The following is a 10,622-nucleotide window of genomic DNA, read 5'->3' as shown; positions in this document are numbered from 1 at the left end:
AAAACTTGCTGCTGATTCTAATTACCTATCTTAGACTTGTTGAAGTTTAATAGGACCTTCACTGGAAGACTCCCCTATATCAACTTACCCTAACCCTACTATCAAACCCTAACTTCCACTAAACCCTAACCCTAATTTGACCAAAATTACCTATTTTGATCCTCTCCAATTCCCTAAAAGTGTGCAATGCGGCAGTGTTAGATGGAGATGTCGACACCTGGCAGCTTGGACATCGACCTCATTGACTTCTGTTGTGTTTGGAACGTTGGATGTCCAAGCTGCCAGATGTCGACATCTCCACCTAGCACTGTCACACTACACACTTTTAGGAATTGGAGAGGATTAAAATCCCTATTTTGACCTTGTCGAACTACCTGTTCATATTAGATCCTGGTTACTGGTTCCTAGTTTGATTATTCAAACCTAGGAATACATTACCTTTTTTTGGGTGAAAATTAGAGTTTCCAGTTCATTTGGTCATAGAACTGTGAGTTACTGATTTTCCTTCAAATTTGGTCTTTACCTATCCTTGCGGGTCTGGATTTTCTTTGGATTCCTAGTCACTATTGTTGGGTGATTAGGATAGCATTAGAAGGATGTTGCTAGAATTGACAGAACAGGAAGATAGAACAAAGAGAAAGAGAAAGGAGGTGGGCGAAAAGTAGAGGGGATATGACTTGGTATAACCACTAAGCCTAGGTCAGCTTCACCACCAACCAGCCATAGGAATCACCACCTAGGACCTTGCAACTGAAACACCACAGTAGTAACTCATAAGAGCATTTCTTTTTTTGAATAGCCAAAAAAAAATTTGATTGCCTATTTTCTGATATTATTTGTTTCTCTGACCTTCCTACCTTTGACCAAAATTGGAGGATCATCTGATTGTGAGGATTGCTGCAATTCATGCCATCTTCATATTAAGTGCATGTTGGGAAGGGATTTGCCACAAGTTTGTATGGGAGAAAGAACTGTTGGGAGCATTTTTTCAAGGCAAAATTTTGGAAATTAAAAAAGAGCAGCTTCATTAGACGTTTTGAAAAATTGTGAATTGTCACATGAATTCTCATTGCTCCACAATCTAGTCATATGAAACCTTTTTTATTCCATGATCTTACTTTTGTCTATAAAAAATTCTGTTGACTTTCTTTACTCACACTATTAATGTTTACAGTTTGTTAAATGAGGGGGGAGATCAAAAGCTCTAACGTCATAATTTCTATTGTACTTTTCATTGCATCAATCATCAACAATAATACCTACCAAATTTATGCAGGTTAGGATTTTGTATGAGGAGAAGAGACTGGAAGTGATGGTAGATAGGGATCTTAATGGATGTTTTGATGCGTCAGAACTGGATAAAGCAATAGAGGTTGCTTTGTTGTGTACTCAATCTCATCCAAGCCTCCGCCCGAAGATCTCAGAAGTACTGAAGACCCTGGAAAGTGTGGTTGGTCAGTCTAGACATTTGGAAGAAGAGCAACTTGGGAATTTTTCTGGAGGGAGGAATATGGCTTCTCCAGAAATTACAGTGATGTTCATGAAGAATCTTCATTCATCATTGAAGCCATGGAGTTGTTTGGGCCCAGATGACAAATATCAACTGCCTCCTCCCAATCAAATCTTTAATGAGTTTATTTTTTCATCAGTGTGTAAAGATATCCAGATCTATTTACAACTCTGAAGTGGTTGAATGGAAGGGGAGGGTCAACATTACACATAAAAAAAATTCATCCCCACCCCCTCCCTCTCTAAAAAAAAATCTAAAAGCAAAACCACAGAACATGATAGTATGATACAAAATATTGAGCCACTTGTTATATGGCTTAATCATTGAAAGGAAGTGTCTACAAATATACACTGAATCAGAAGATAGATGTGACAACATTGATGAAAAAATTAGGAAAAGTTCATTTATTCATTTTGCTACATTAGTTCTTGCATTTTATTGGATTGATTCATAAGTTGTGTAAGCCTTTCCTCTCTCCCCCGCTTTTTTCTCAACCATTTTGATGAGTTGCAACTCATAAATTTAGTAAAAATTTTGATGGCTTAATTTTCGAACAAATGAACCCGGTTGTGTCCTATGGGTTCTGCAGTTTAAATGTAATGTAACTTTATTTTTTTAGAACAGATATAACTTGAGAAAATATTTAGGGAAATGTATGAAACACCCCCTGAAAATGAGGCGATACTCAGATCACCCCCTCTACATTAACGGTGTTAGTCTGCTGTTAATTATTGTTGTAAAAGGACTATTTTAGCCTTGTACTTAAACTTTAGAATTAAATTTACAATACTACCCTTTCCTTCATCTTCAACCTAAAATACCCCACCCTTTCCTCTCTCTCCAGAGGCGGCAACCTCTCTTCTCCCTCGTCGACCAGTAGCCCCCCACCCCTCCTTTGCTCTGCAACTTGCCCTTCCCCAACCAGCCTCCTCTGCTCTTCAATTTACCCATTACTGTTTTACCCTTTATCAAAAAACCCCAAAAATCAAGTGTGGTGAAGAACTGAAATGTTTCACCTTCTCCAGCACCGGCACCGGAGCCGTGCCCTTCACCGCCTCCAAGCCCTGCCCTCTATCTCTTGGATCCATGGTGCCGCCGCCGTCGACCAGTGGAGCTTGATTGGTACATTAAGGGCAATGAAGGTGGAGAAGCCACTAGAAGAGCAAGCAATGGCTCTGGTTTTCGTCGGACGCTGATGAGGACAATGTACAGTCTCTTCCCCTTGTTATCATCAAACCACACTTCAAGGTTGGAAAATTTTCTCTGGAACTTTTTCCTTGGGGTCTCACAACTCACCAGCTCACCCATGGTATCCCCCTTCTCACCCTCAGACAAATCTTCAGACATGTCTTCCATTGCATCCCTCCGTCCCTGCTCCCGCTCCAATCTCCTGTTTGCTATTCGTTGTAAATCTTCCCATTCTCACTATTCAATCACCCCCACAAACAAACATTCTCAGACTTGGATTGAATTTTTTTTTTTTTCACAGGAACAAACAATAAGAACAGTTTCTCTAATCATTTAATAAATAGATAGAAATGGAGAGTTGTGAACCTGTTTCTTCTTGTGGGCGAGATGCCAAATTCGCCAACACATGTTCTCAAGCCTACAGCTACGTTCATGAGTGTTGCAGGTGGCAACGACCTTGATCCATGTACGATGGAGGTTTGTCTCATCAACCCCTATGGCCGCTTCCTCCACAAAGTACTTGGTTGGGTTGAAATGGCCACTCTCAGGCAGGTTAACCTGCAATGGCTTATTTTCCTCGATTGCCGAAGCCCGCCCCACTATGTAGAATTGCTTCCAAGTACCCATTAATCCACTCATTCCCAGCCATTTTCCACAACCCAAAAGAATCAAATTATTTCCAAAAAGAATTCGCCTGTAGTGTCGCTATATTCAGGAAATGCTGGTTGCAGAAGAAAACACGAAATATTACATGAGCTTAGATATCCAAGTATGTCTCTAATATGCAGAAAGAAAGACAGACAAGAAGAGAAAACCAATTCAAATCTGTAAATTTATTTTTCTGTAGACTTGAATCTGAAAATGCTTATTTCATTTGATTGGGTGGCTGTTGGTTGAAGCCCACGCCCCTGATTTCTTGAGTGACGATGAGACGAAGAACAGTTTCGCCATGCTGGTTCCATGCTATGGCAGTGGCCGGAGAGAGCTAGTGGAGGTCAACAGCCCCAAGACCCAGTTTTTGGGTGCAACTGCAAGCCATTTTTTGGATTGTGAGGAAGAAGACCACGGGGACTCGTCTACTTGAGATTGAGTTGCAGGTCAAGTGAGGAAGAGAGTGTGAGGAAGAAGATAGATTTTGGGGTTTTTAGATTAAAGGGTAAAATAGTAATTATATAATGGTCAAGGGCAGTTTAGGATTTTAAAAAAATATAACTAGTTGACTTCATCACTTAACTAACGGTAGGGACTAATCTGAGTATAGGGCTCTAATGTAGGGGGTGATTTGAGTATTTTCAAATTTGAGGGGGTGATCTGAGTATCGCCCCATTTTCAAGGGGTATTTCGTAAATTTCCCAAATATTAAAGTCTGAACATCATGGAATTTTTCATGTTACATTTGGTGAAATTTGTATAGTGGTAGATCTTAACGAGTGATTCCTGTGATTCAAAGATGGCCTTGTGGGAATTAACTACGTTGGAACCTGCAGAAACATCCAACCCAAGGTTCAAAATCCAGGTATCGGACTCAGTATCGATCATGGTCGATACCTTTCTGGATGGGGATCGGATCAGTCAAAAAACCCCCAAAATCATTTTTTTTTTGGATTGAGTCATGTATCAGCCAGAGTTGGTGGGGTGTTGTGATCTCGGGATTTGATTGGTCGCTATTATTTGGATTGGATCAGCCAATTTCAGTTGGTATTGGTAAAAAAAATATAAAAATAATTAAAAAAATCCAAAAAAACTTCTGTCAGATCGGTTAAGGATCGGATCGGCCAATCCGACCATATTTTTTGATCCTGTAGTCGCTCCATCAAATCGATCAAGGATCTGTCGAGGTCGATTTGGTACTTGTTGGTGCGCAATGACTTGATTTTTATAAACCATGAGTGGTCCCCGACTTTGAACCTTACCCCCTCCTGGCTTCATCAAAATCAATGGAGGATGCTTCAATACATCTGAACTCTTGTTATGGAGGTATTGGCTTTATATTAAGCCCTGTTGGAGCTCCCTCATATTCAGTCTCGAAGCCTGTGTGTAAGTACCGCGGTCCTCCGGGACGAAGGTTTCCTCAGCCCTTCTTGCTAGTGTCTTGGTGACATAGGGTTTTGGGAGATACATGTGTGTGTGTATGGATGTGGATAACATTGTCAATATATGATAAATAGGGGATTGGGATCATGCATTAAAATATGTTAACCTAATGAGAAGTCGCCACCTAGGGTTAGGGCCTAGGACCCATTAAGTGTAGCCCTACCCGTGGTGAGCGGAATCGGGCTACGTGACTCCATATGGTCCAACCAAAGGATCGGGTAAGGGGTCAGGTTACGAGTGTGGGAAGGTGTTAGGCACCCACCTCGCCCGGCCGAAGCCGGTCTCTCTGTGTTAGATGCTACGTAAGGACGAATATTGTTTCTCTCTTATTACGGGGATGGGGGATATTATGAACTACATTCAGGTGCTATGAATTAAACTAAAGTACAATAAACTGCATTATATATGTGAGAAGTGCAGACTAAAGCGGTAAAATATGAAAGGACTACATTGGATTGACAAAAATGCAATAATTATACATGTATGGTTGTATGCCCCTGGCTCAGGGGAGATGGACGAATGGACCGGCGCTGCTTCTTTCTCGGCAGAGTAACGGCTCTTTCGAGTGATTTGGAAAAGAGTAAACAGACAGAATAACGTCTGTAACAAGGGAGTTTCGATGGTTATCCTTGCACAGACGGGATACCAAAGCTAAGGAGCCAAAGCGCTCTATACTCAGAGGGACAATCGAAGGATCTGTCCACCCCAGGAAAACCTCACATACTCACACACTCATGAGAGAAGGAGGAGAAATGAGGGTGAAAAGGGAGAAAAGATGCTAGGAATCACTTGGGGAGGGTCTCTCTACCCAATCTTCCCCTTTTTTGAAATGTGGGAGGGGACCCTCCTATTTATAGGGAGGGACCTTTTCTCTCTCCTGGCCGAAAAAGTCCTCCACGGTGCCGTGGAGATGTCCACGGCGCCGTGGGTGACGTCAGCAGGCTGATGTCACATCCCCTCATGGCGTCGTGGAAATCCGGACACCTCCCCACGTGCCATGGGAAGGTACCCACGGTGCCATGGGAGCGCCCACGGCGCGTGCGATGCCATTTTTCCTTGTTTTTGGGCCTAAAATGGGCCATTTTGTGCTCAGCATGGTTCTTGGTCTTATGGGCGGTATCTTTGGGTCGAAAAGAGGGGGGGTGCGTTGTCCATCGTCCATGTCCCGTTGTCATCATCGCCAATTAGGGGGTGACAAAAATCAGCGTCTACACTGTGCTTTTTGGGGATAGTGTTTTTTTTTTTTAGATGAAATTTTTGGGGATAGTGTTAAGGGAGAGAGTATGTCTGTTCAAGCAAGCATGATGGCGGCGTTGGAGCAGGGGTACCTGTAGGTCATTGTGGAATCACATTAATTTAGAGGAATTAATCAAAATTCTATAGAGACCTACTGCTCCCTATCCTCTCCAGACCTCGAATATCATTCATGATATCAAAGCAATGACTGCCTAATTTTCAACTTGTCATTTTTCCTCTATTTCTAGGGAAGCCAATGTTGTTGCTCACTCCCTCAGCACGGAAGGCTCTATCTTTGGCCTGTGTGTTAGAAAAGGAAACCCAATCGGGGAATATTGGATATTCCACCCAATATTGGATTCCTCTAGCAATGTAGATCTTTCCTCATTGAGAAAGATTGGATGGGTAGATAATTGAGTCATATTTGGAAACTCAATATATATTATTTGTGGATTGCAAAATCACACATAGAAGATACACAAGAACCCAAAATGTTGGAGCTCTCTCTCCCTCTCCAAAATCCGTTTTCTCCCTCTCTCTCTTTCTTCTCTCCCATACATCTCCTTCAACTCCTCCATCATGTCCTTGTGAGTAGTATATCATCCACATATAGGACAAGAAAACAGATGACACCCCCACAGATTTTTTTATACACACATGGTTCATCAATGTTTTGTTCAAACTCAAAATCCTTGATAGTTTGATCAAAACGGATGTTCCATGATCTGGAAGCTTGTTTCAGTCCATAAATGGACCTCAACAACCTGCATACCTTGTTTTCCTCCCTTGGGGAGACAAAACCCTCTTGCTGATTCATGTATATGACCTCATCAAGATAACCGTTAAGGAAAGCGGTCTGTACATCCATTTGCCAGATTTTATAGTCATGGTATGCAGCAATCGACAATAAAATCCGAATGGATTTAGTCATCGCTACAAGTGAGATGCCTTATGTACTACTAGCATTCCTTAGCTACCAAAAAAAAAAAAAAAAGAAACACACACACACACAAACACACACCAGTGGGAACCATTCAATGTGGCAGGGATCTTCAGTCCTTTCGTAATAACTCTACATAAACATTGGAACCGGGTGGATAATTTTGTAAATCAAAACCCAATTTTTGAGTAATCTGTAATTTTTCAAAAAATAAGTTTTTGGTACATAACTACAAAGGATTCGGGAACGCTATTTTCCAAAAATAAGTCTTCGGCACACAGCTGCAAAAATAAGTGTCGTGAATGGCGGATTCAGGGATCCATATCCTCTACCCCTGCCCGAGTGCCTTGCCTGAGTGGGGGTAAGGCGGTCATTTCCTGCCTTGATGTGTCTCGGCAGCAGGGTCCTGCCGGGCAGCTCGGCAGTAGAGGATCCAAATTGCGGATTCAGATCCTCTACGACCAAGGTGGTGGTGGCTATACCGCTGCCACGCCCCATGGGAGCGACACATGGAGATATTACCATCTAACGGTCATGTTATAAAAAATTCAAATTTCATAGAAGTCACTGGGTTATCTCCACCAACCGACTGGTCCGAGTTGACCAAAACCGACCGAACCGAAATGGTTTAAAAAAACCCTAAGTTGATCATGCGATGAGAAGAGGAACCAAAGGTCGTCTTTTTCCTCTCCTCACCGTGCCCCTCACTGAACCAAAATGCTGTTCGGCCACTCTTCACCTTATCTCTGACCTGAAACACAACCAAGGTCGTTTTCTTTCTCTTCCACCTTGTCTCTCACTGAATCAAAATCGTCTTCTTCCTCTTCTCCAGTCGTGAAAGGGCTTTGCATTTACTTATTGTTCACCAAATCATCTTCTTCCTTGATTGTGAACCATGTCACCTATGTTCAGGGCAGAGGAAACATTATTTTTTACCCTTATGAATGGGTACATTATCTTCTCTTTCTTCTCTTTTTCTGCAATGATATCTTCTGGGTTCGATTTCAATATTTTTCCTCATTTTGAAGGTACCAATTTCAAGTTTCTAATCAAATTCATGCTTACTACTTCTTAGATTCTTCTTGTAGAATGAAGTTTTTTCTTCTCTCAATTGGGGTTTTGAGGTAATGGTGTTTAAGGATTAAATCAGAAAGTTTTATGCGAACGAAGAGAATTCATCAATTCCAGGATTGGTGTGGATGCGCTTGTGAAACATGGGTTGCTTAATAAGGGTTGCAGTCTTTATTGGATTTTAGTATGCCTAAGGGCAAATACTCCCCAAGAGAGGCACGGTGAGGAGAGTAACCGCACAGGCAGGTGAGTGGCGGCCGTCGCTCACGGTGAGGACAGCAACTGCAACGGCAGGGTGAAGATGACGAGGGTCTGAAAATGGTTCGGTTTGTTTTTGGTCAACTTGGACTGGTTGTGGAGATAACCAAGTCTGCATTTTAAAATTTGAATTTTTCTAAAATGAACCGTTAGATGGTATTTTATACTCGTGTCACACCATGGGAGCGTGGCAGCGCGATGGCTACCAAGACTTGGCAGTAGAGGATCTGAATCCGTGAATGGCGTACTTAGTTGGACAGAGAGACTGAAGAAGAGTGTGATCGTTAGGAACTCAAGTATTTTGATAAGTCCAGCGTCAGTGTCGCAGGTTGCTGGTTGATTGATTTCATTTTTCAGTTGCTCCATGCCGCCTTATTATGTCTTTGATAAGATACACCGTCATTTTTGGGTTCGATTTGTTTAAACCTTGTTGTGGGTTTGGTGGGCAAACTTGGTTATGCGAATGTAATCACCGGGATGATTGGATTTGCATGCCTTTATTGGTCCGTGTTCTATGGAGAAAGAAATTTTGTTTCTTGAATGCGTTTGACATGGAATGTTCCCTTCTATCTCATGTAATGGATTATGATTCATATTTGGTATTCTATTGAGCTTTCCTGCTAAGAATGATCTCTAGATTATCTACTCGTTTATTGAATATATGCGTAGCTTCTCTTTGTAAAGCTCAGCAATTAGAGAAAGCTGAAACAATTTTAGTTGATGCGATACGGCTAGGTTATCTTCCCAATGTTGTTACTTACAATACGTTGATTGCGACCTATTGCCGATTGGATGGGTTTGATGCAGGATACTCAGTTATACATAGAATGCGAGAAGCTGGGATAAGACCAGATGTTGTTACTTATAATTCCTTGATTGCGGGTGCTGCCAGACATCGCCTACTGTCACAAGCTCTGGATCTGTTCGAAGAAATGCTGCAGAGTGGTATCCTTCCGGATGTATGGAGTTACAATACTTTGATGCATGGCTTCTTTAAATCTGGAAGGCCAGAGGATGCAAGCGGCATTTTCCAGAATATAATCATGGCCAATCTATCCCCTTCTCCGGCTACATTTAACATCATGATTAACGGCCTCTGCAAGGCTGGATATGCCAGTAGTGCCCTTAGGTTGTTCAGGAGCTTACAACGTCGTGGGTTTCTTCCTGAGCTAGTTACATATAATATTCTTATTGATGGGCTTTGCAAATCAGGCAGGCTGGGGCAAGCGAGAAGGATCCTCAAGGAGCTCGGGGAGTCAGGTCATATGCCAAATGCCATAACTTATACTACTGTTATGAAATGTTGCTTTAGATCAGGAAAATTTGAACAAGGTTTTGAAATATTTTCAGAGATGAAAAGTAAAGGGTATACCTTTGATGCCTTCGCATATTGCACTGTAATCAGTGCTTTGACTAAAATGGGTATGACAAAAGATGCTAATGATTGCATGTGGGAGATGGGGGGAAGTGGGGCTGGTCTTGATATAGTTTCCTACAACGCTTTGATTAATCTGTATTGCAAAGAAGGTAAGTTGGAAACTGCATTTCAGTTGTTGGATCAGATAGAGAAAGGTGGGGTGGAAAGTGATGAGTATACCCACACAATCCTGGTTAATGGATTATGTAGGGCAGGTGATATTGATAGGGCCCTGCGGCACTTAAAGTATATGAAGATGAGAGGTTTCCAATCAGACTTGGTGGCTTACAACTGCTTGATTCATGGGTTATGTAAGACAGGTCAGGTGGATTATGCGATGAAGGTCTTTGAGAAGTTGGAGCATAAGGATTCTTTTACATATTCTTCCATGGTGCATGGTCTTTGCAAAGTAAGAAGGTTTCGTGCAGCATCCAAGCTAATCCTGTCTTGTGTAAGACAAGACATGAAAGTACTCGCTGCGGACCAACGGGTTGTACTTTGCGGGCTTCGTTCTTCGGGATTTAAACAAGAAGCAAGGAAGCTCCGATCAAAACTCTGGATGGCTCGGGCTCTAGCCTACTGAGATGCACTATTGAATAACTGTTGGTGGAGGAGCGTTATGGACTGAATAATATATTTGACTGGAGGACTATGCTCTTTCTGCATGGAAGTTATTACGCAGTTTCTTATGAGATTAATTCTTCTGAAAAGGCTACTCGTCTTGTGCATTGCAGCAGTTGGTCACGATGATTTTACATTGAGTGGTGAAGTATATCTGGTCAGCCCCAAAATCTTCCACATAGCATGTTCGATGGGCCCATAATTTATGGACAAGTAAACCGTAAGTTCCCTTGCCCACCTATCAAGTTTCATCCCAATTAGAATTTGCCAAGTGGAAAAATAAAGCT

General features: G+C 42.0%; 1 protein-coding gene across 1 annotated transcript; it reads left to right on the top strand.

Moving 5' to 3' along the window:
• The first annotated feature begins 8,669 nt into the window (after positions 1-8,669).
• LOC122639497 (putative pentatricopeptide repeat-containing protein At4g17915) lies at positions 8,670-10,483 on the top strand. Its single transcript, XM_043832362.1, has one exon. The coding sequence runs from the start codon at positions 8,924-8,926 to the stop codon at positions 10,295-10,297; it is 1,374 nt and encodes a 457-aa protein (XP_043688297.1). The 5' UTR covers positions 8,670-8,923; the 3' UTR covers positions 10,298-10,483.
• Positions 10,484-10,622: the final 139 nt, after the last annotated feature.

Source organism: Telopea speciosissima, chromosome 9 (genome assembly GCF_018873765.1).
Source record: "Telopea speciosissima isolate NSW1024214 ecotype Mountain lineage chromosome 9, Tspe_v1, whole genome shotgun sequence".
Classification (NCBI taxonomy): Eukaryota; Viridiplantae; Streptophyta; class Magnoliopsida; order Proteales; family Proteaceae; genus Telopea; species Telopea speciosissima.
Note: the sequence above shows the minus strand (reverse complement) of the source record. Positions and strands in the feature narration are given on the sequence as shown.